Source organism: Exophiala bonariae, assembly GCF_035927105.1.
Source record: "Exophiala bonariae strain CCFEE 5792 chromosome Unknown scaffold_15, whole genome shotgun sequence".
Taxonomy (NCBI): Eukaryota; Fungi; Ascomycota; class Eurotiomycetes; order Chaetothyriales; family Herpotrichiellaceae; genus Exophiala; species Exophiala bonariae.
In genome coordinates this window covers 679,381-704,042 of record NW_027042490.1, presented here as the reverse complement: position 1 = coordinate 704,042, position 24,662 = coordinate 679,381, and the positions used below count along the sequence as shown (strand labels likewise).

General features: G+C 49.8%; 7 protein-coding genes across 7 annotated transcripts; 3 read left to right on the top strand and 4 right to left on the bottom strand.

Moving 5' to 3' along the window:
• Nucleotides 1–121: 121 nt before the first annotated feature.
• On the bottom strand, nt 122–1,748 carry LTR84_003222 (uncharacterized protein; the record flags this gene model as incomplete). Its single annotated transcript, XM_064846817.1, has 3 exons — nt 122–632; nt 911–927; nt 960–1,748. 3 exons carry the CDS (start codon nt 1,746–1,748, stop codon nt 122–124), a joined length of 1,317 nt encoding a protein of 438 aa, XP_064705797.1.
• Nucleotides 1,749–3,095: 1,347 nt separating this feature from the next.
• Nucleotides 3,096–3,827, top strand: LTR84_003221 (uncharacterized protein; the record flags this gene model as incomplete). Its single annotated transcript, XM_064846816.1, has 1 exon — nt 3,096–3,827. The coding sequence occupies one exon, from the start codon at nt 3,096–3,098 to the stop codon at nt 3,825–3,827; it is 732 nt and encodes a 243-aa protein (XP_064705796.1).
• Nucleotides 3,828–6,391: 2,564 nt separating this feature from the next.
• Nucleotides 6,392–7,214, bottom strand: LTR84_003220 (uncharacterized protein; the record flags this gene model as incomplete). The annotated part of the gene is made up of 2 exons (XM_064846815.1): nt 6,392–6,693; nt 6,779–7,214. The coding sequence occupies 2 exons, from the start codon at nt 7,212–7,214 to the stop codon at nt 6,392–6,394; spliced, it is 738 nt and encodes a 245-aa protein (XP_064705795.1).
• Nucleotides 7,215–8,242: 1,028 nt separating this feature from the next.
• Nucleotides 8,243–9,844, top strand: LTR84_003219 (uncharacterized protein; the record flags this gene model as incomplete). Its single annotated transcript, XM_064846814.1, has 1 exon — nt 8,243–9,844. One exon carries the CDS (start codon nt 8,243–8,245, stop codon nt 9,842–9,844), a length of 1,602 nt encoding a protein of 533 aa, XP_064705794.1.
• Nucleotides 9,845–12,552: 2,708 nt separating this feature from the next.
• Nucleotides 12,553–14,585, top strand: LTR84_003218 (uncharacterized protein; the record flags this gene model as incomplete). Its single annotated transcript, XM_064846813.1, has 2 exons — nt 12,553–14,102; nt 14,162–14,585. The coding sequence occupies 2 exons, from the start codon at nt 12,553–12,555 to the stop codon at nt 14,583–14,585; spliced, it is 1,974 nt and encodes a 657-aa protein (XP_064705793.1).
• A 323-nt stretch (nt 14,586–14,908) lies between these two features.
• LTR84_003217 (uncharacterized protein) lies at nt 14,909–16,192 on the bottom strand (the record flags this gene model as incomplete). Its single annotated transcript, XM_064846812.1, has 1 exon — nt 14,909–16,192. The coding sequence occupies one exon, from the start codon at nt 16,190–16,192 to the stop codon at nt 14,909–14,911; it is 1,284 nt and encodes a 427-aa protein (XP_064705792.1).
• Nucleotides 16,193–22,571: 6,379 nt separating this feature from the next.
• On the bottom strand, nt 22,572–24,517 carry LTR84_003216 (uncharacterized protein; the record flags this gene model as incomplete). Its single annotated transcript, XM_064846811.1, has 4 exons — nt 22,572–23,503; nt 23,549–23,891; nt 23,939–24,209; nt 24,261–24,517. 4 exons carry the CDS (start codon nt 24,515–24,517, stop codon nt 22,572–22,574), a joined length of 1,803 nt encoding a protein of 600 aa, XP_064705791.1.
• Between the last annotated feature and the right edge of the window lie 145 nt (nt 24,518–24,662).

Below are 24,662 nucleotides of genomic sequence, written 5' to 3'. Positions count from 1 at the left end.
GGGCAATGGTACGTGCAAACCACGATGCCAATGAGAAAAGCCCCAAGTTCGATCCTTGTGTGCGAATTTGACTGGGATGAATCCGGAGCAAGGCACTGGAAGAGGTGTGGTGACCGACTTTCTAAGACCACCATGGCAAAGCGTGGCAGCCCTCCTCCAGTTCATCCTCGTCATCTGACTCTAACAGCTTGCCCGCTCCACGTCGCACAGGCAGAGGCAAGATGTGGTGGTGCTGGCGACCCTGGGCCCTGCTGCTTCTTCCTCTTGTTCCGGTCCTTGGCCCCACCACAACCGCCGGCTGCCATTGATAGTCACTCGGCGATGAAGCAGATCCGGCCATCACAGGAAGCGGAAGCGAGCGTCCGATCTCTGGCAGAGGAACGATGTCATAGTACGTACCGGGCCAGTTGTCGAAGAACTTGGGGTCCATCTGCCACTCGCGGATCTCGTACATGTGGTGGAGAAATAGCCCGGTGAAGCTCCAGCGTTTGGTGGTCTCGTCGAACGACACGGCGTCGTCTTCGTCGTTTTCTGCTGGGAATCCAAGGCGGAATTGGTAGACTAACTGTGTCCAGAACTGGTTGGTCTGCGTGAGTTTCTTATCGAATACGGCGCGTTCTCGGAGGCCGGGCCTAGTGGTGTTCAAGAAGGAGTTTGTTAGACATTTTTGGCATGATGTGAAGAATATGCTGTGATTGTGGATGGCCGTGGCCAATTTGGATACAAGAGATCTTTGGCTTACCATGGCAGCAGGTCTGCAGCAAATGGATGTTCATAATCGTATTGTGCTTTTCTGTCATACTGTCAGAATAACTGAGCCACACAGGGGTTCAGGAGAATTTACACGGGGCGATACCATACTGGCAGATCCCGCACGGAAATAGCCTTCACCATACACTATGTTTCGGACAGATTAATCATGGCGACCTGGTGTGGGGTCGAGGTAAGAAGAGACTTACAAGTAGCATTGAGTGGATCATCTTCAAGCATGGCAGCCTCGTCAGTATTCCCGCCTGGCCGAATATTCGCATGTCAAGGGCTTTGACCGCAGTCCACAAAGGACAAAATGAGCTGCCATAGCGTGCCTCGACACCGGCCCAACCGTCTTTAACACCACTGATAAGAGCGTCATCGTTCAAGGATGCATCGGTACAAACGTCTTTTGCAGTGAGCGTGCGTGCCATTCGCACAGGCTGTCCCAGTATTCGCTGGCAGTCTGAGGCTTGCTCTCTGTTGGAAGCGCTTGAGAGAGCAGAGTCTTGAATGTATCTGTCGAGCGAAGGGTGCTCGGCCGCAAGCCCTGGTGTCGAAGTCTCGATAGGAAGCAATGGGTGAGCTACAGAAGCGGGAGTCACTCCGCTGTTTGGCTCGGGAAATGGGACGAATGAAGTCATTGGGTTCATAGACCTAGCAGGCAAAGGAATATCGGGAAAGTTGTAAGCATAACCGAGAGCCATCTCTTGCCAAGGGTCGTTGTAAAGCATTTCGGTAGCAGTTTGGCCATGAGGGATACCATGGGCATCTGGATTGTTGTTCAAAGCATGAGACATCAATGCCATATTGTGCCTCAGCAAGTCACGCTCTGCAGTGACCTCTGCGAGTTGGGATTGGAGGGTGGCATCTTGTGCTCGCCTTTTTCTCACACGTTTTCGATCGCTGGACCTCTTTCTCTCACGTTGGGATCTGGAAAGCCTGCGTCCGCTCGCCCACGTCCCAGATGAAGATGAGCTTGACTGGGAAGAGTCCATGACGACCCTACCTCTGGGGGAGCTTTGGCATCAAATCCCCTCAGCTTTGAGATGTTGGGTATATTTCGTAGTCAGCTGGTGGTGGTGTATGAGACATTTGTATAATTGTGCACATGGTTTTCTGTGATTTGCTCACGACCATTTTGTCAGTCAAGTTATTAATCAGGTTTGTGAGAAAGATATTCCGAACTCTAATAAGAGAAAAGAAAGCACATAGCTTGGTGACTGCTTGGCAATGTATGTTGTGAGTCCAGACTCTCGATGTCGGGTTTGTCCGCAGTGAGTTGGCACTACCTTCCTCTGTAGCGAGCCCCTATTCCCCTTCGAGGCTGCGCTTAACTGAAGCGGGAAGTGTGCGACTCGCACCTGCCGGGACCTTGGTCAGCAGCTGCGACGTGAGATCGTTTGCAAGGCGCTAATCAGGTCATTGGGGCCTATTGAGGTCATTTCGCCCGCATTTTCAGCCTGTCCAGCATTCAAAGAGGGGCGCAAGGCAACAAGAACCCACGCGGAGCCTCAAAAGGAGCAGAAGGACTGAGAGGCACCGAGTGTGGGAGAGAAGATCAATGGCTCAATGCCCGGAAACCATGGCCTGATACCGATTATTCCGACTTGCACTTTTGAAATCGGGCGGGTTGGCGCCGTTGGGCGGCTGCTGGTTGGCATGTTAGAATCGCTTCGCTGGTTCCCAATGTTGACATGGATTTCCCCAACTTTGGTATTGGCGCTCGTGGGTGTGTGCTATGATTGACGAAACATGGCCAATGTTTCTGACACTTAGAGTTCTATGACCGCGGTCGAAATTTGGGACATTCTGGTTTTTCGTTGATTAAGAGCACCAGCTTATGCAATCGGCAAGGAAGCTAATATCTCACAGAGGGCCCAGGAGGCTATTGAATTCCGGGCTACCTATCCTATACCATCCAGAGTACTTGTATACTCGGGGACAAATCAAACCATGGCCACAGACCAGTTTGAGAGCTTTGTGGCTTTCTTCAGTCACTGGCAACCAAATATCTTGGGGGTTCATTCTAGACATTCGTGGGGAAAATAACTGCGTTGCCCCAGCCACTCATGAGTCTCAGCGCCAGTTACGCTCGTTCTTCGCAAGTATGGCCAAGACGGGAAAGGAAGCCCAACAAGCAGGTATAAAATATGGCTAGAGAGATCGCTACTAGATCATCGTGGTACCTTACAAATCAACTTTCGGTAAAGTGTCCGTCAATATTTCATCGGACCACACATCGGTTATAAAATTGATCAAGGAAGGGTCGACGAGGCGCTTCACATAAACGACGACAACACTCACCAAGCCAACACTTGGAAGGCAACTTATCACAATCCACGATGACGAAAACATTGAAAGTTCTGCTTCCAATATTCCCTGGCTTCAACACTCTTGATTTGAACGGGCCACTAGAAGTTCTGAAGAATTCTGCCCTCCCCGATGAAACCTTTGAGGTCTATGTTGCATCTGCCACCGAGCTGACCAAAGCATGTGAGGGAGTGCAGATTCAACGAGACATCGCAATCGCGGACATCCTCGACCCAAGCTATAGAAGGCCAGTGAACGTGTCACTGCAAGACTTCGATGCGTTGATCATTCCAGGGGCGCGTCGATGGGGGATCGATGCGATACTCAAGAGTCCTAATGGCGGCGACGGACTGCTAAGTCTTATCACCCATTTCGGAAAGCTTGAGACGGAATCAAAACCACGCTGGCTCATCTCGATTTGTACGGGTTCCGAATTCCTAGGCATCACTGGGTATCTCGCCGGGAAGCCGGCCACGACACACTGGGCAGCCATCCCACAGCTAAAGGCTCTCAGTGAAGACTATGTGGCGACACATACTCCGGCGGCCGCCATTGACGTTCAGAGAAAGAGGTTCATTCATGCCGGAGCCACTACTTCTGGGATCCAGATTGCAACTTCTGGAGGCATTAGTTGTGGAATCGACTGTGTTCTCTGGTATGTCTCAAAAGTAGTGGATTTGGAGTCGGCAAAAAAGGTTGCACTGTTCATGGACTACCCTTGGGGGTTTGCTGCAGTTGATCATACTGAGGGTTATCAGGTCTGATGGTGGTTCTAGGCAGGGGAGATGTTTCGCATGGCTATTCGTTCTTGGGTGAGAATCTCAGGATAGTACTACTATCGTTCGTAAGGACCTGCCACCATGCAGAAAGACTTGATTCTGCAATATCATTGAATGCATCGTGTTGTGAAGCACTCATCCTCACCAATGTAAAGAACCTATCCCATGGATTCGTATCCAAAATGGCTCGATAAATTTCAATACGCCGGAACATGCATGAGCTGAGACTGCACAGCGGTGTCTTAACGGGAGAGAAGTCCAAGACCTGCGCAGAGAGGGCTAACAGCAGCAGCACCCGGGCTCTGTCTCTCTCGTCCTCGTACGGCATCTCGCCTGTCGAGAACACCTCATCTCGGAATATCCAACATAACTGACGCCAGACAGGCCAATAACAGTCTTCGAGGTTAACAGCAGGGGGCGAGACAAAATTAAACCAACCACAAGAAGAATAAACTTCTAGCAAGTCTCAAGATCGACAGTGCAAAACAAGCTAAATAAAAAGGGGAGATGCATGGCTTTCGTGTTCTCGGATTTGGGGAAAACATTTGACGGGGAACGTGGCTCGAGCCTACGATGTACTACTTCGTGTGCGAAGGTTTGAGCCAGACACGGCCCACAATCAAACGAGATAGATTACGCCAAGCTCTCTCTATCGTTCGACTAGGATTTTCGAATCACCTGTGTCTGTCTGGCATTTGCAGTGTACTACCTGGAATTTAGAGTAGGTGTACCTAACAAGAACTGGTGGCGGTTGAGGTAACTGCCAACGGTTGGTATGGAAGACACTCGGTGGTTCAAAGAGCTCGAGATCCAGCCCCCATCAAAGCGGACAGTTCCCGTTAAACCACTTACCTAACATTCTCCGCTCCAGGGCTCAAACACAGTTCCTCGCCCCCACAAACTTATCCCATCACAGGCGCTAGCCTCGCTTAACAGCCGTCTCGGCAGGAGAAACGGGCTCCAGCCTCCAGGGGGACTTAACTCGAAATTTCATAGGGCGAAGCTGTTAACAGGACAAGGCTGTGAAATGCCCCAGGGGCCCAAGGGTCCGCTGGAAACCAAAGCCACCAGGGAGTATGATTGCTCTCAACGGATAAGGCGCACCCAAGCGCTCGTCATTTGTTGTTTAGACATGCACCATTCGTATCGGTCTCAAAGCATGCAAGTCTGGTCCAACCAAGTACAGTCCGCTGGCCCAGTCAGATCATTCCACCTCTGCATGAGACCTTGGGTTCAGTGCATGTCGAGACTGTCCCCCACTAGGTGGTGGAAAAGGGGCTCCAGCAGCTTTTGACAAGGCTGCTTGGGTTATCAAATCTCCAGAAGACGGGGTTTCCAATGAAGCCATGAACGCTATCCGTACACCAGTTGCAATTGACACGAGGCACACGGGCACTTGACGTCTCCAAGGAGAGGGGTACGTTAGCTGCAAGCATTGTAGTGCACCTATATATCTCGAAAATGATTTCCGCAAGAATGTGCCGACTTGGTCCCAGCGTCCTCTCTCAGTGTGTTTGTTGCCATCGTTCTAGTAACAGTCTGTCTTCCCTTCTCTTCATTTCCTCACCCCAGTCACTCCTTTGAGAACATCTCATCAACTTCAAACTCATACACAATGGCACAACCCGCTCCGGCTGCGGCTCAGAAGCCCGTCATCGACCAGGACGATGTGAACGACTGGGTCAAACGCTTCAACGAGGCTCTCGCCGACTCCACAGTCATCACCGGTGCTGCTGCACCTGATGCTCGCCCATGGCATGAGTCCCTCTTTGGCTGCTTCATGCCCATCGATACATGTGCCATCACCTGCTGCGTGCCATGCATCACCTTCGGAAAAACCCACCACCGGACTCGGAAGAACGCCAACATGGAAGGGTATAACTGCGTCAACACATCTGTGAGCCCTCCCTTCCACATGTCTTTGACCGAGAGTATTTGCTGATCAGAGTTCATCAAAAAAATAGTGCCTGATGTTCGCCGGTTCATCTTGCTTTGCGCTGCACTGGATCCCCATGCTCTTCCAGCGTGCCGATATCCGCCGAAAGTACAATCTCCAGGGCAACTTCGTCACTGATCTGTTCACAACATGCTGCTGTGGCTGCTGCTCTCTCATCCAGCAGGACAAGGAAGCCGAACTTCGCGAGAAGGAATTGGCTGACAAGGCCAACGGTGCAGGCTATGCCAAGCCAGAAGGAATGTCATACCCAGCTTGATTTTTCCAACTTCTTAGATACCCACGCTGGCGCGAGCGATTCCAGATGATTGTTGAGAACAAGGAGTGCAGATTGTACTCGATAGCATTCCACTGTCATAATACAAGTTTTGCGATTTGAAGTCTTGTTTGATCACTAAACTCGAATGTCCTCGATGTTTCCTGCTGCATGTGAATTCACCAGTGGTTGCAATTGTAGTCACCTCGACACTATCGCCCGTTTCAGCTCCAAAAGTCGTAAACTGTTCGTAAGTCCACCACCAATTGACAGAATCATCCTGCCAGATGAATAGGAAAGATGCCTTCCTGTCTGAAGGAGTACACAAGCTTGACCTTTCTAATAGTTGTCCCCATATCTGGCATCATCCCGGCCTTGGTCATAGGAGTCATCGACCTCATCCCCAAGCCTCTCAACATCACCAACACGTCTTCCGGCCCATCCTGCAACGTCCTCGGGAATATCCTCGACATCCTGAACACCATCATCCCATTTGTTTTCGATGTCTTGAGGTATGTCCTCGACTTCTCCAACCTTTCTTCCAGTCCAACGGGCAGCGTCTTCTGGAAAGTCTTCAACGTCCTGAACGCCATTCGAGATGTCATTATCGATGCGGTATTTATCCTCGTCCCATTTCTCTTCTGCAGAAAAACAAAGTCAATTGCTATACGAAGATTGTAAAGAACGACAATGGTTGTAAAAAGAAATCATCCTCCAAGTACATACCAACTTTCTCCCCTTCATGCATAAGTAGAGCCCCCCCAGCTAAGCCGGCAACTGCACCGAGAGCGACGTTTCGACCGGTATGAGATTGCTTTGGTGGCTGCTGTTGGTAATATTCGCCTTGTCTCTCTCCACGGTAGTCTTGATTAGTTGGAGGACCATAGCTGCGGTTCTGGGGGTGGTCGAAGGTACGCTCCCCAGTTTCGCGGTTCACGTATAACCAACGGCTGTCTCGTGAGTCCCACTCTGCAATCCATGGAGGAGATATTGGTGGGGGTCCGTTGTAAGACTGAGATGAACCATATTGTTGTTGTGGGGGTCCGTTATAAGACTGTGATGAACCGTACTGTTGTTGTGGAGGGTAATATCCTGGAGGGCCTTCATTTTGGGGTTTCTGGTTGCCTGTGAAGTCCTTGATCAAATCTTTGAGAAAAGACATGTTGAGAATTGCGATTTCGGAGAGATCGAACGCCGAATGAAAGCTGGGAGGATGTATTGACCGGGAGAGGGAGAGACGAGGGGGTTGTGAAATGAGGGGACAAACCGCGAGACACAGAAAAGAGGACGAGGTTGTTTGATAAGGGAGTTGAATGCTAAAAAGGATTCACAAGCTGAGGACGAAAGAAGCAGAAATCATGTCACATGGGGACGCGTGGCACCTTGTGTTTCACATAGTTTCCAAGTGTAGTCGCAGAGCAAACGAGTGACATGCATTCAGACTAGGAGAGGGGCAATAGCAGCTGAAAAATGTCTAGACTCAACTGTTTGACACCCAATAATGCCACCTGGGTACATACCAGCTGCATGTTCTCGAACAGCCGTTGAAGGTTCGGCTCCAGCCGGTCGGATCGAATCATCACTCTTCAGATGCTGTCTAAACGTTGAAATTCCCCCTTCACACCTTTCAAGTCATGCAGGAATTCATTTATTGCCCATGCAGTCAGAAAGTGTCGTTTCTTGAGAAAGAGCATGCGTCATCAGCCGGCCCATTCCGAATGTTCCATGGTTTCCGAGCTGCCAGCGATACTGCTTTTGGGCAAGCACGCTCGATAAGGTTTCGGATCTCGAAGCTTGTGATTGCTTGGCAGAGCTCGAATAACTTGGGATGCCAGTGGCAGGTACACCAAAAATCGAGACGATATTGGGCAGGAGCCACCCACTACCTAGGTAACAGTCGGCTGTTACGTCTGCAAGAGACTTCAAACAGACATCTGTGGAACCCCAATACATTTACACCGTTCGGTCTCCAGATACCTATATAGCTATTTGTATTCCTTCCCTCGACCCACCTCATGTATGACCCTAAACCAAACCTCATTCGCTCTCATCTTTTCTTTCGAAGTTTCCTCATTTCTCACCTCTTTGCCTCCTTGTCAGTTGGGACCACCGAAGATTCCCAGAAAGACCACCGAGATTGGTCTCTAGTCTCGATTATGAATCAAGAGGCCAACTCAGCAAAGGCTTGCAATGGCAAGCAATCCTCCAACAAAAGAGAATGATCATCAGTCTTCTAGTAATGCACGGGCGCAACTACGAGCCGAAGCTCAACCATCATGCTCATTGACCACGAGAATACGACGGCAACCAGCCAACACCTATCACAATCGGTCCCATGAATCCGTCGAGCAATCTACCGAGTCTCTGCCCCCATCTGTGGCAGCTACCACGATCACCGACACCATTCATAAGTTAGAACATCTTCTCGACGAAGCATTCCAAATTGCGGAATTGGTGGAGGTGCCTCACAACCATTGGCTAGCACATGGAGAACCAGGACAGTCTTATAGCCATCGACCACGGTCAGCTAAACACACGTCGACGGGAGCATGTAACAAACACCCAGAAGGCGTATTGTCAAATGCACCAGAAACAAGGAACTTGAAAGATGGCCATTCGAAGCGAAGTGTCCGGTTCTCGGAGGATATCACTTTGGCGAGGGCGAAGAGTAGCATCGACCACGCTCCTAGTATTTCCAAGACATGTCGAGGAGCTTGCGGAGTTGGTAGTCTTCAATTGCTTTCGCCAGAGCCTATGATTGAGCCTGAGGATGCCGCAAATGTCGGGGTCCGTCCTCTGCAGCATCAAGATCCAACACGAAGTGACAGTAAGACGCTTCAAAGCACGGAATCCACGCCACGAACAGACCCATACAGCTCAAGAACGGAGAGTTGCCGCAGAACAGCAGAAAGAAAAGACATACCAGAAATCAGAATCGAGGGTGCTGATTTGCAAGAACAACCTTGTCCAGAATCTGATGATTTGTTGGATGAAGAAATGAGATGCCGACAGTCTTGTTCGGTGAACGAACGACGCTTTCGGGGGGACTTGAGCAGCAACTCGACAATGTGGAGTGCACAGCAGAAAAGTTACAAGCGAAGACCTACATTTATTGTTAGTCTTCGTGGGGCCCGGCACGTCGACGTACCTGAACACCCGAAGGAACTTAACGTGCATGAGACCTACCACCCCTCCCCGGTCGCAAGAGATTGGTCAAAGAGCCGCAAACGATTCGCAGCAATGATTGCCTGCATCAATACAGCATGTTTGGGTCTTGTGCTGGGCATATACTCCGGAGAAGTACCGGCAATTCAATATGTCATTGTTGATATTGACCGAGTGATGATTTTAGGCAATGTCGGCCTATACTGTGGTCTTGCCATCTCGACTCTGTTATTCTGGCCATTACCACTGTTGCATGGACGCAAACCGTATACAATATCCGCCTTGGCATTGGGCCTGTGTCTTCAGATCCCGCAGGGCTTGACGGTTATTTCATTTAGAGACCCTGACGTCAAACGATATCGCATGTTTCTGCTCCTGTCTCGCGCTCTGTCGGGGTTTGTTTTGGGTTTCATCAATATCAACACCTTTGCCACACTGTTGGACGTCTTTGGAGCCTCGCTTCAGAGTATTCACGTGCAAAGTGGAATCGTGAACCCGTACGATGTTCGACGCCACGGGGGAGGAATGGGTGTTTGGTTGGCCTTCTGGGGATGGTGCAGTGTTGGCTCGATTGCGCTGGGGTTCGTGATAGGGGCTTTCATTATCAGCAACAGCACTGTCGACTAGGGATTCTGGGTGACGCTGATTATCATGATGATCGTCCTGATGCTCAATATCATTGCACCAGAAGTCCGCAGGTCGGCATTTCGAAGAACAATCCATGAGATCATGGGAGATGATGGTGGTGGGTTCAGTCGAATTGGTCGTGGAGAAGTCAAGATGCACCTGACAGGAAGTGGTCCATACTGGTGGGGAGAAGAGATCAAAGCCGGATTACAGCTGAGCTTGAAGATGATCAAACAACCGGGATTCTTCGTGTTGGCATTATACTCGGCATGGGTGTATGCGCAATTTACACTGGTTCTGATGGTGAGTTTGACGTTAAGTATAGCGTTCGCTGCTAACTCGTCAAAGTTGCTAGGGGCGTTGGTTTCGACACAATATAGATTTCCTCCTGTTGAGGTAGGATTGTGTGCTCTGTCGCTCGCACTGGGCGCCATCCTCATCTTGCCATTCCAGAAAGCATCTTGGTTTAGCCGAGCCCGCTACTATCCGCCACGTACAGACAGCATGACATTTAAAAAGGCAGCAGTTTGGAAGTCCCACACAGCTCGGAGAACAACCTTCACAGTTCTGTTGCCTGTGGCTGCCATTGGATATTCTGTATCCTCGAAAGGTCCAGGAATTCCGGTGGCTGTGCCATGCTTCTTGGCCGGACTGGTAGCAATGTCTTCTAACTTGGCCATCGCAGAGTGCTATAGTCTGACCATGTCAACATTCGACACCTCGGATTTGCAACCCAGGCTAATGGAACCGTTAAGCAAAGGATCAACCTTGAAGCAATTGGATGAACAGCAGAACAGTTTTTCGTGCTACCCTCGAGTCAGTTCTGGCGTTGCTGTCACTCAATGCCTGGAGTTCATCTTCGGTGCATTATCGACGGCAATTTGTGGTCGCGTGCAAAGAAAATATGGTGCTATGATGGCGGCAGCCATAGTAGCATCGATACTGCTGGCATTAACTTTCCTGTTTGCATTAGCAGTAGCACGGTGTAAAACTGTCCAAATGATTCCCGCTCGACATGGCCGACGATCACGCAGCGAACCAAGCTGGGAGCCTGTCATTCTCGGGAATCCTAGCGGATTGACACGAAAACTCAGTCTTCTTGAAATGGGAAAGCAAAGCCGATGGTCAGAGATTCGACGTCTGAATCATTTAGGTCAAGAGCTGTCTGGATTGTGAGAGATACAAATCAAGATTCATCTCAAGTACATAAGGCCACCGATCATGCTGTTTGGTGTTGGATCGGAGGGCAGGGTCGAGGCGACGGACTTAACTGGTTGATGGATTGCGAGCCGAGATAAAGCTGGGCTGTTGACAGACAAAGTCAATTGGACGCGAAGTTGTTCAAGTTGATCGTATGTTTTCTGGGTCTTCGGTAGCACGGGTAATAAAGCTCAAACTTGAGAACACCTTTGTCAGCAGTTACGTATACCCGCTTTTGCGGCGCCCAAAACCTACCTAGGTAACTTCAAGCCGCCTACGCCTGCCACTGCATCTCGGGTGCCCCGGGTTACCCATTGCTGGTAGTGGGCAACATTTGAAGAGAGTCATTCAGTGAGATTAGGCCTTCCAAAACATATGTGCTCGCACACGGACACCGATCTCCCTAGATCCTCGAGCACAATTCAAAAATCATCACACTGGATGCAATCCCCAATATCTCAACGTGCTGCAGTGAAATCCATCTCAAATTCAGGATTACTTGAGGATGTCCCGCCTGCCGAATTAAGAGCCTCGCAGATGCATGATCTCGTGAAACACAGACTATCCCAATCACGAGTACGGAGGCGATGCACCCCGAAAGGTGGATCTCGATTAGTTGATGACTAAGGTACCTTTAGGTTGTAGCTAAGCTCTTGGAGTTACAGAATTTGCTATGCCTTTAACCAGGAGCGGCAACTTTGCCTTTGAAGGAGAGCCTAAACAAGGTTTGTTGGGTGCAAAAGTTTAGGCATCAAGTGGTGGTTAGCAGGCATTCTCCCGCACACTTTTCAACCGTAAGCCTCCAATAAGAACCAGGCCGAATGCAATAGTGCAGGGGATTCGGCCCTAACCAGCCCGGCTAACGAGACACAAACTCCGGGCAGCGATGTCATCCTGGTGTCATCGTTCTGCAAAATTCATATCCGCGTCTCTGTCTAGCTACTCGTACAACGTGGGTTCGCAGATCATTCGCAAAGAAGCGTATCTGCCAGTGTCAGCGATAACTCTGGTGGTGCTAATCAGTTCCTAGCATGCGTTGACCTTCCTCAATCATAAACTATTAAGCATCCTTTTCCCACGATCGTTGCTTCTCGTCGTTCAAGGTCTCGTTTCTCGGACGCAGCTGTTGACCTCTCTTCCCCATAACCCTATCAACTTATTTCTAGGTACTACTCCTTCTGGAAGTAACTACCCCCCAGATCCTCCACCTTCAGGTCCAGTTGACATCACTCCTCGCCAGACTGGCGCCACACACAATAACCCCAACGACATCACATCACATCTGTTATATCAACCGCCACATTTCTATCCTATTCGACGTTTGGAGCTTCAGTCTACGACGTTCGCTGACGGCAACACTCTTCTTTGCAACTGGTCATCATTAGCGATATATTCCTCACTCTGCCCGTTGCGCACGACTTCTCTTGCTCTGCTTGACGATCCAGGCTTTGCGCTCGAATTGAGCTTTACGAATACAACACGAAAGAAGAAAGTAGAGCCTGAAAACCATGGATATCGTTGATCGGGATATGGAGCGGGCGGAGGTCATGGCCACACGGACCTATTCACAAGAAAGCAAAGCACGCCGCTCGTTGCGAAGCCAGAGATCTAACCAGTCGGTTTCCTCCAGCTCTTCCGGTTCCTCCACATCCACCGATGCAGATGCGATGGGTAGAATCGCAACAGCGTCTGCCGCGACCCTGGGTCGCATTCGAACCCATCCGGTTGAGATGCACCGAACAGCAACGCATAGGTTGCAACATGTCCAGACCGTCGGGGCGAGTGAGAAGACTAAGAGTCGCGCTGAGAGCAGGCCTTTACCTGAGTTTGGCGGTGGCAAGCCTTATCCTCCTGCGTTGCCCGAGCGGGAAGAGTATGTGGTTGAGTTTGATGGAAAAGATGATCCATTACATCCACAGAACTGGCCGTTCAAGAGGAAGCTGTACATCGGTGCCATGCTTGCATATACCTGCTTGTGTAGTACCTTTACTTCGTCGGTTTTCTCTGCCTCCACTCAGACGATTACCCATGTTTTCGGCATCAGCCTCGAAGTTGCTACTCTCAGCACCTCTCTCTACGTGCTCGGCTATGCTTTTGGTCCTCTAATTTGGGGACCTTTCAGTGAACTGCAAGGCCGAAAACTGCCCATCTTGGTTGGAATGTTGGGGTTCACTCTCTTCAATTTTGCATGCGCGACGGCCAAAGACATTCAGACCGTCATGATCAGTCGTTTCTTCACTGGTCTCTTTGGTTCTTGTCCTTTGGCAGTGGTTGCTGCTGTTTTTGCCGACATGTTTGACAACACCCAGCGTGGTACAGCCATTGTCATATTCTCCTCCATGGTTTTCATGGGCCCGATGCTGGGGCCTTTCATCGGCGGGTTCATCAATGTATCATACTTGGGTTGGCGATGGAACGTCTACCTTCCTGGCATCATGGGCGCCGGCTCCTTGATCTTGAATGTGCTTTTCCTCAAGGAAAGTTATGCTCCAGTGGTTCTAGTCAGCAAAGCCGCCGAATTGCGCCGTCGAACTAAGAATTGGGGCATTCACGCGAAGCAAGAAGAAGTCGAAGTCGACTTTCGAGAGCTCGTTACTAAGAATTTTTCCCGTCCCCTGCGACTGTTGGTTTCAGAACCCATCATTCTGGCCATCACCATCTACATGTCATTCATCTATGGATTGCTTTATCTCTTTTTGACAGCATATCCCCTCGTTTTCGCGGGTGTCCATGGGTTCAAGCCCGGTGTCTCAGGACTTCCATTCTTTGGTATGGTGGCTGGTATCTTCATCGTGGCGGGCTACATTATTTTTACATCCAAGCAGTACAACAAGAAACTCGCGGCTAATGGTGGTATTCCCATTCCTGAATGGCGACTTCCACCTGTCATGATCGGTGGTGTATTGTTCGCACTTGGCCTTTTCTGGTTTGGATGGGGTGGTTACAAGAAATCTGTCCATTGGATAGTCCCGACTCTGTCTGGATTATTCACTGGATTTGGACTTTTGGCTATCTTTATTCAGTGCTTCAACTACCTTATTGATTCCTATCTCATGTTGTAAGTCACACCTCCGTCTACCACTTGGTATGACCATTAATCACTAACCTCAAATCTAGTGCTGCATCAGCAGTCGCGGCGAATACTTTTCTCCGTTCGATCACTGCTGCCGGCTTTCCCCTCTTCGCACGCCAGATGTTCAATGGCATGGGCATAGAATGGGCATCCACACTTCTAGGCTGCTTCGCATTCGCCTTAGTTCCCATCCCTGTCCTGTTCTACCTCTACGGCTCCAAACTCCGCGCCAAGTCCAAATTCGCACCGACGATGTCGATCAAAAAGCCCGCCGATGAGGAGGACAACAGTAGTAGTGATGATGACGAGATGCACATGGCGGCATTACACGCCACAAGAAGTCGTGCTCACCATGAACTTGAGACGGGAAGGACGAGGACGAGAACAGGGACTACTGGCTCTGGTCAGGCGGCTCAACCAGCTCCGACGAATGGGAGTACGGACGCGGAGAAGACTGCAGGTGTATGAACGCTGTGCGTGAGGTTAATTAGTATGAGCACTTCTACCCAATTAGGTAATTCAATAGGTTGCCGCGTGTTTGACTGTAGCTTTGGAAAAGTTATCATTCCATGAGCGAAATTGATATCCACGAGTGGACTCCTTAAATTATCAAAAGTGTTAATGGAGTTCATTTACTTCTCCCAGTCGGTGTTCATCTTCATATGATAGCGACCTATGTACTTCATGTATCTGAATACTTGACTCGCACCTGCGGTTTAACTTGTTCTCTTCTCAGCCCGCACGTCCAAATTTGTAGTCGATGGGTTTCCCCAGTATGCGTACATTTGGAATCACAGCCAAACCGCAGTCGCAGCACCCTCGCCGTCACCCAGATTGACCCTGGCAACCTCGGAGATTCTCTTTCCATCCCAGGACAGCACAAACACGAACCCCTCGTCACTATCCGTCAACGCCAGATACTCGACCCCGTCAACCGTCGGACCCGGCTGGACGGCATTCGCCCACCCACCGCTCGTAGGCGTCGTGTACATGTCGAGGAGACCGGCATAGCGCTCGTCACCTCCAGAGCCTGCGGACTGATCGACATATCCATCCTCTCCGAGCGCATACACGGCGACATAGCCCTTCTTCCCCTTCTCCAAGCCCCTAGTGCTCGCATACAGATATTGCGGCTTCTCTCCATTCGACAAACTCGTGCGCACCTCATCAGCCCAGAACTCGCGCTCGTGCTCTTCGGACGGAATGATCCGCACGCCCTGGACATGCTGCAGGCTCGTGGTGCCGGCGTCGCCTTTCGTCGTCGAGAAGACATCCACCATGCTCGTATGCTCCTGCAGGCAATACACGATCCGTCCGGCCGGATGCGGCCACACGTGGCGGGGCCCGTCGTTAGCGCGCGGCGAGATGTACTTCTCATCCAGCTTGAGTGAGCCGTCTGATGCGGACACCGAGTACGTCCAGATGCAGTTCCGTCCGATGTCTGCCACGTACATCGTGTCCTCTCCGGGCGACAGGTCCGCGCTGTGTGCGCCGTGTCGCAGACCTCCGAAATCCATCACGGAGCCGTCGTCGCGCTGTGAGGTGGATGTATCCACGAATGATAGGTCCTGGAGTGGCTTTATCGTTGTCGTCGTCGTTGTCGAAGTCCCGTTGGAGGCGTCTGCTCCATTGGGTTCGCCAGCCGGAGACACGATCGCGCCTGTCTTCGGGTCGAGGCTGTAGACTTCTCCGGTCGCACCTCCTGCCGAATACAGAGCGATGTCACTGGCAGCGACATAGCCGCTGCGTGATCTCGTCGGAGCCGTGTTAAGCAGACGGACTGATGTCGGTGAATCGACGGCGTAGGCGACCACAGAGGGCGGCTCGGTCCACGCGGTGGCGTAGAGATTCCGGGTGCCGTCCGGGCGTGCTCGGTGGAGATGCAGCCAACTGTGCGAGCCGATAACTTTGGATTTATGTAGGATCTTCAGTGAGCCCTCGTTGCGCGATGATGGTGGTAATGTTGATGTTGATGTGGATTTCGACGTTGGTGGTGTGAACCGCAGTGTGTAGAGATGTGGCGTGTTGAATGTGCCCACGAAGAAATCGTGGGATTGCGGTTCTTCTGCCGCCATTGTTCTTACCGGGAGTATTGACTGTTATCTCTATCCAAGGTGATATGTGGATATCTCAAAGTGTGATGTGTGCCTGGTTGTTATCCTTGGCTTTGCAATGGTGTTTCCAGGATAGATTTTCACCTTTGGTCTGCGAGTAACTCTCTTGATAGCTGTTCAATTTTGCTGGAAATTAAACAATCGTACTAGCCATGAATCAGAGAACAATATTTAGTAGAAATATAACATCCGTGGGAAAAGCTTCAAGTCGGCTACGAGTGCATAACGGTGGCGTCGAAGCCTTGATCGGGTAATGTTCTTGCGGCTCTGAGGAATGGGCGTCACTTGTTCGGCATCGCTGCCCGAGATGCCTGTAAGCTTTGACTTTCCAGTTAAAGGATGGTACTAGACATTAATATCTCTTAGGCGAGGTTTGCGCATCGCCATGGAATGTCATTCCGAAAAGAACGCTTCCGACGAAGCCGGTGGCCGAGAAATCCTCTCCCAGAATTCCTTCCCCGCGTTTTGGCATCGGGATGGTACTTCAGCCGACCTTCTTCCATTTGTGCTCTTTGCTTCCTGGGCCTTGCTCTTCGCTTACGCTTACATTAAGCACAATCCCCTCTTCTGATCTGGACATGCACATTGCGTAAGCTAGACAGGTGCTGCACAATGTTACCGTCAAATCGATTGGTGGTAGGAAGAAGTCCGGCTCGACAACGAATTACATATCTGGCATGTAGTTCAAGATATGCTCTTGTCCCTACCTCGCATCTCTCATAATTGGTGAATCGCTATTGAGGCTTGAAGGATGTCTTGGTCGTTGTCACACCTGCACCAAATCTTGTCCATGCACCAATGCAAACAGATCCTTGCACGTCAGCTGCCGTTGGCGGCCTCAGACCTCAAATGGCATGATGCTGCGCTGGTATCGCGCCCCGATATGCGACACCTCGTATCGCCACGGCGTTCGCTTATGATAAAAAAGTAGGTGTTTGGACGAAGATCAGGTTTAATAATATGGTCTCAGCAAATTCATTCAACTTCACATCGTATTGTCAACCACCCTTCTAAGCTGACAAGAATGTATGATCGCGACTTCTACACTTTTGCAAACCATGATGCTATTCCAGCGCCCATCATTCATGTTATACATACAATCTTGAAATCTTGGGATCAACCAGTCACGGACTACAACTACATATCCGCCTTCACTTCGACTGGTATTCTCCATGTTGCGCCGCAACCAAGTCAAGGAGAGGAACAACTGAGAAAACTTCATGATGACATGATCCACCCCGAAAGGGGCCCGATTGTTAACCTCCAACACTATCTTGACCGAGTATACATCATGCCGGGAGGTGTCGATGGGAAAACCGAGGCTGTCTTTACTGGACTGTTGACAAATCACTTGTTGAATGGCAAGAGTGTGACGACAGATTTCGCTACCAGAATGATCTTGGTTGAAGTGGATGGAGCGCTCAAAGCAGAGTTTTTGAGGATCTATTCCGACACTGCTACTTTGCTTGCTGAGATCACCAGCATGCTCAGCCCGCCAATGAATTGACCGAAGTGCACTGCATGTGCGTACAACGGCGAGGCTTGAGTTGCCCCATAGAAGCTTCATCATCCAGACTGTCAACATCATCCTAACAGCGAATTCACCTAACCCTCCCTCTCAAGCCCCCTGTTTGTTGGACAGACAGACATTTATGAATATGATTCCACCAACACAATCACCCTCATTTAGATTTCCTTCCCTCACCTGCAACGGGGAGTCAGTGCGGGCTTGCTGAATCCCGATGCAGAGTGCTCCAGGGTGTGAATCCAAGTGCCGGAGTTGTTCCTTCAACATGAATTCAGATTTTCACCAACATTCATTATCCTTAATAACTTTTAATCGTGAAGACAGTCCGACCTTGAAACAACGAGTCAGCGCAGAAAATCAGGGTACGGGCCAGAAGCGGGAAGTAATGATTCAATGCACAACGCCGTGTGACTTCCCATTTTGGGTTTCATTTCGCATCGAAACAGCCCCTCACAACGCTGTCCAGCTTGCCTGTGCGGCCAATTCACGGTCAGCTGGTCAGGGCCTCAATCGGATGCACCGCTGGTTTCATCTGCATCACCACCATTGCCAGCGAAGTCATGCATTGCTGAACGGGCAAGGTTCACGATACAGCAGACGTTTTGTTGAGACACAGAGCTGTGACGGATCAAGTCTCCTTCCTGACTATATATATTGCTTTCTTCCACCTTCCAAATTTCTCTTTCCCTCCCTATCATCCTCCCCCTGTCTTCTCCTTGCCCATGCTTTCAAGCCATATCCCTGCCCCACACTCTCTTCCCATGTCCCATCATCTCTCTGGGCATTATTGAGGCCTCTGCTTCATCATGGCCGCACCGGCTCGTTGGATGGGACTTCATCTGCCAGCATCGTGAACACGTCTCCCCACGTTCATTTCAAAACCCAGCTTGACACTTGTGCTGCCCAACACAATATATATAGAAACAAAATGATTTCCAAGAAGAGACCTTCGGACCAATTGATCTCATGCACCGGAACATCACCACGGAAAAGCAGAATTATGCACAGGCGATGATGCTTCAAATCCACTCTGCAATTCACAATGTATCCCACTGCCCGCAATTGGACAGCCATGTGCTCAAGAGCCTGCGTCAGCTCACTGGACCAAGCTATGGATGTGTTCAGGTTCTGCAACAAGCAGACATACTTCACCCCCCAAGATCATCAGGAAGCTCACAACTTCAGGGTCATGAAGATCATTCGAGGAACAATCAAATATCAGCTTCTGGTGTTGGCTCCTCAGTATCGGAAACAAAGCATGTCGGCCGTTTCTGCCGACACTCGAGGTCCGATTCCTCTAATTTCCAACGTCGATATACCCTACCTCGCGGCAAGAGATCAGTCGTACTAAATCATGCCAACGTGACAGCAACGAGGTGTGTCTAGATTTGAGCAAGGGACACTTGTTGATCGGATTTAAAACAAGTGTAGCCTATTAAACGTCCTCGAATGAGATGGTGTTGCCTTTATCGTCCCCAACGTCCTCCAATTACCCGCTATATTTCCTCACTCTGGGTCCTTTGAAGACGTCTCACGCCCTACTGGTGGCGGTGCACAAGCGACTGATTTCGTCCTCCTAGATACCGGGAACTAAGCAGCATTTTGCTCGACTCGACAACCCCTTTGGTGACACACCGTCTTGAAATGTGTGGCACGCTCGTTTTATAGACGAATTCGAGTCTTGAGTATTATCTGCCATTCTTGATGGCCACAATACGTCCTAAGATACACCATGGCATCGAGAATCAGAGCATGGTGGGTAAATGCTTTTCAGTCCCAACATCAGAGCTCTCAATCACTAATGCCAATCATAGTCGAGGACATTGACTCACGGTTCGACTCTTGTCCATGTGAAATCTGATACATACGAATATTACGAACATGTTATCCCAACTTAGCTTCATCGCGATGTCCCCATGTATTGGATTTATCCAGATGTTGGTGGTAACTGAATACAATGCTGCACCTTCGCGACAGGGCATCCAGTTCGGTATCTAGCTAGGTGTGTAGGAGAACCACCCCATTGGATGGACTGAGTGTGGGGAGGAGCCTCGGCGGCCCCGAAGTACCCAGGTACAGCCTCTTACGCAACCATATATCGGACGGTGGTGGACCTTGAATCCCAATTGTAGTATTCACTACGTGGTAGATGAGGAGGCCCCGATGAATCCAGTCCCTCGCAAACCGCCGCCTGTTGGGTTTGGACCGAACGCCGTGTAAGTTAGAAGAGTGAGAATTGGTGGAGAGGCGCCCATTCAGCAATGGCTAATATGCAGATAAATTGGTCTGACACTCACAAATCTCCTGAACCAGTACACACCACTCACAATCCTACGATACACCTCTATTCTTGCAGTCTCAGATCCATGCAATCAACAACAGCAATGTCCACGAAGATATCTGGATACAGTGGATTGGTATACTGGGCCTGAAAGCTGCCGGTTGATAGACCAATGATGTCCACTTTGGGCCAGACAAGGAGGGAGATCGACACAGGGTGGTACATCGACTGCTGTGTTTTGCAAAGTTTGATCTCCGAATATACGGCTTCCTCCTCCAACTCAAGAATCATAACGCCCAAGAGGCACAATAGCTCACAGGGATCGGAGCCGATTGTGAGCTTGGGTATTACTTCTATCCGACTCGTCCAACACCAACTGATTCCATGAATCCCATCGCGTCGGATCCGCTCGGGACCACTCGAGGTTTACATGGTATTTAGCACTTAAGGACATCAGGGAGCGGTTTGGTATTGGGAATTTTTGCGGTTTCCGGATCGAAATCATGGACCTAGAGATGTTCAAGCCACAATGGCCTCGACCTATCGGCCCGGACGAGACCATCGTGCCACTCTGGCCTGAAATAAAGCCTCAAATATAGGCCCCAACCTCGAGGCTAGAGTGGTACACTCTATCAGTCGTTCGCTGGGCACAAAATTCGGACTGGAGTACCCGGTCATAAATGTGAGCGGCGGCTCAAGCAAACAAGAATTGTGCATCTACGACAGCACGAAGCCTTCTACAGCAGCCGACCAGCGTACAATCGCTGCGAGATACACACCAACGGCGCCCGAACCCCCTGATCGCGGAAGCAAAAGGAAAATCAACTCCCAACGACCAAGCCGCACCATTATAAGCCTATTAGGAACAGGAGGATATACAGTATCGCTTGGGGAAGAAGCTGCTATTACGGGAATACTATAAGGTTACGGAACGAGTCAGGCAATTATTCGCCCAACTTTCGCCCAATGGCGATCGTCCTCGAAGCCGTGACACGTTCATCATGCCTTCTGGAAGGGTGCGTGCACCGCTGTCGATGGCAAATGTTGTGATGAGTGGCACAATGCAATTCGACACTAGAGACCCACTCCGCATTATCAATCGCTCGATCTTCGAGCTAGAGTACCCCGACATCACCAACGAGGAACCGCAGAATTCCTTGGGAAGATACGAGCCATTCTTGAGCTCTGGAAGGCCCACAGACTAGGATGGACTTGGCTTGGTGACGCATTCTTACAACATTTTCAAGATCGCATTGCTGTATGTTCACTTCCAGCTCATTAGATAGCTTATCCCCTAACAAAAGCCATAGGAATATGAAGCCGCGTTATCTCACCAATTTCGCCCGTTTACGTGTCAGAATATCGGGATAGATTACAATGCACAGGATCCGCTCGCTAACCCCCGGTATCGAAGTGACTGATCTCTTTTTCAAGACCATCGTGTTTAGGAATTATAGGCGACTACGGAAAGGGAGTTTATTTTGCCTGGGGTATTTGTGGACCCGTTTTCACCGCCACCTAGATTAAATACAGAGGGAGGGTTAGGACGCTTCAATGCAGTTGCGAGCCACTCGGACTTGTGCTGAAGTGATGGCAACCCACGTGAATGCCCTGCAATTGTTGTGCTTTTTGCCTGCTTATCACTCGAAGTTCAATGTCACCTACCATCTCTGGCCAGAGAGAGAAGTACGTTCAAATTCGATATCTCCAGCCAACCACTTAATTCGTTTATGAGACATTTGGTTCAAAAGAAGCTGAAAGAGATGTTGAATGGCTAATCAAGAGCCACTTGGATTCTTAACCTAGTTTCTCAGCATATTCCTTGTTAATGGGAGTTTGAGTATCTAAAGTGAGTCGAATTCGCAGATTGTGTGCAAATCAATACCCACACCATGGCAGTATTCAAACTTGTTGACCAAGGAATTCCGCAAGAGTGGAGTTGGGCTCGGAGAGGATAGCTGCAGGAGATAAAGCCTCGCAAATTGCATCAAAGCATGCAAGGGCATCAAGTCAAATGACATGGCAGATCTTCAATCGTGAAACCCTTGATCATATCCCTAATGCTCGAACTTGATACCGACTCATTCGGTGCTAATTCTCTCCTGATTTGATTCAAGTTTGCTGGTCATGCCGGGTAATAATTTTCCGGTGAATTGTCTCTATGAAAGTCACCGGGAGGGAGCGATTGATTCGCTGAAGTGGGAAGCCAAATATTGTCTGATGTATGACAAACGACATGCTCTCACAGATATGTCTTCCATGAAGAACCTGCTTAAGAAATGGGACGAGTGTACCGAACTTCTACGTGGTATGCGAGGTTCAAGTCTGGTTCAAATGGCGATTGTGAACATTAAAGAGGCCCTTTCTAATCGTTAGCTCTCAGTTTTTACTTGAATTGTACTTTTTGCGGGTTGGCTCCTTGATGAAGGGCACTATTTGCCAGTGTATTGATTAGATAGAATAGGTACATGATTCGCATGGAAAGAGATAATTCTCCCATTCTGTACGTAGCTAGTAGGATTTCACAAGTCTTAAAAGACGTTGCCTTTGGTCTGGTGGATCTTGGTCAGGTTGATGTTTCTGATAAGGAAGACCCAGACCAGACTCAGAGCCATGATTGCGGTTCCAGCGATGAGCATCCTTCGCTGGGCATACGCATACGCATCCTGAATGCCAATTCTCTCTGGCGAGCCCCACTCGTACGAAAGTTGGACGTCGAGGCTGCTGTAAATGTCTGCAATGCTCTCCAAGGCAACTTCCGGCAGGTATCTCTCCAGGGCTTGTTCGAAAGTGTTGGTCCAGATAGCCCCTGAAATAGAGTTGCCGACAGCGCCTCCAACGGTGCCAACGACGTAGAGCAACGCCAGAAGCGCTGCAATGTGTTGATGGTCTGCTGCTGCGAGGATAGCAAGCTGTTCGCAGAGAATGATGATGCTCCCGCCGATGGAGAGGAAGATCTGGCACATGACCAGGTAGCCAATGTTGCGGTTGGGCTGGCGGAAGTAGATCAGCAAGCCTTGAGCAAAGATATACAGTGGCACCGCAATGTAGAGGAGCCACTTGAAATACCCGGACTTGCGAATGATGAAACCAACTGACAAGAGGCATATCCCCGACACAACATCAAATGTGCTACTGACATATCCGGCTGTCGAGATGGAAAGACCGTTAACCACCTGTAAGAAAGAAGTGAAATAGCTCGCCCAGCAATAGTATGCCACTTGGTACGTGAAACATAATAAACATGCACCGATAATAGTGCGGTTGGTGAGAATCTTGGCCGTGAGCATTGGCTGGGTCGCCACATATGCTTCATAAAGGCCGAAAATGACCAACACAATAATCCCTACAACGATCATTGCAATGATATAGCCTGTGCTCCATCCGTTGGGCGCGGAGTCGGCCAATGAGAATGGAAGAAGGAAGACCACAAGGCCAGCGGCGAAGAGGAACACTCCAGGAACTACACAAGTTAGTATATGAAAATCAGGTGGATGATTATGCATACGATCAAATTCCATTGTATAGTGCAGGATACTTTGTAAGAGTGTTCTGTCAGTCTGTCGTCGGACAATAATTCCTTGCTTCTCAGCCTTGCGGAGATTAAGCTTGAGATTGATGAAAAGGGGCGCTGCAACAAAAGGCAAGATGATTGAGAAAGCCCCAAAGCCCCATCGCCAGCTGACATGGTCGTAGAATCCTTCAGATGCTTTGGGACCACCAAAGGCAGTGATCATGTATGGGGATGAGGTAAAAGCGAACGCTAGAGCACGATTTTTGAGCTTTGTGGCGTCGGCGGTGATAACGTCGACGCTGTAAATCATACCACCAAAGCCAATGGAATAAAACACCTGAAACGTCAGTATTCTGGAATCGTTAGAGGTCGTCACCAACATACCTGTGCCGCACAGAAGGTTTCTAAGCTGCTGCATGATGCCATGAGAATCAAACCGAGAGTCGCAAACGCGATCATAACCAAAAATCCTTCAGCTCGACCCCATAAATCCAAGATCTTGGAAATCGGAATGTAGCAAGCCGCTGACATGGAATTTGCTACAATGTAGATGACCGTAAGGAGAGAGTGGCTCTCAAAATCACTGGTAACGTATGGTGTAAGGTTGTTCAAGATGGACGACTGGAATGCATTGACAAAGTATAGCAACCACATACTAAGATTTTGTCAGCTACAATCCCACCAGCTGTCCATGAATCGAACTCACTTGATGAAGATGGCAATCAATGACCACTTTGACCATGTCAATGTGACAGCCTCTACCTGACGAACACCTCTTTGCGCGTCCTCGTTCGGGCGGTCATTGTCTTTCTCTACGCTCTCATCAGCAGTAGCAGCTTCCGCGTTCGTCCCGGGTACTTTCTCTGCAGAGTTGACATCGCTCGTGGTTGTCGCCGTCGACTGATCATTGAGATCCGTCGATTTTCGCGCAAATCCAGGCCGAAATCGTGAGAGAATCGACATGATGAGCAATTGCAATGATGAGGTACGGCCAAAAATTTCAGATTTGGACCTTGCCCGGACAAATTTGGCGGGGCCAGGCTTTTGTATCTAGCGACATTCCTGGGATAGGTTTTCCATTTCCTTCCCACATGTCAACAAGGGTACC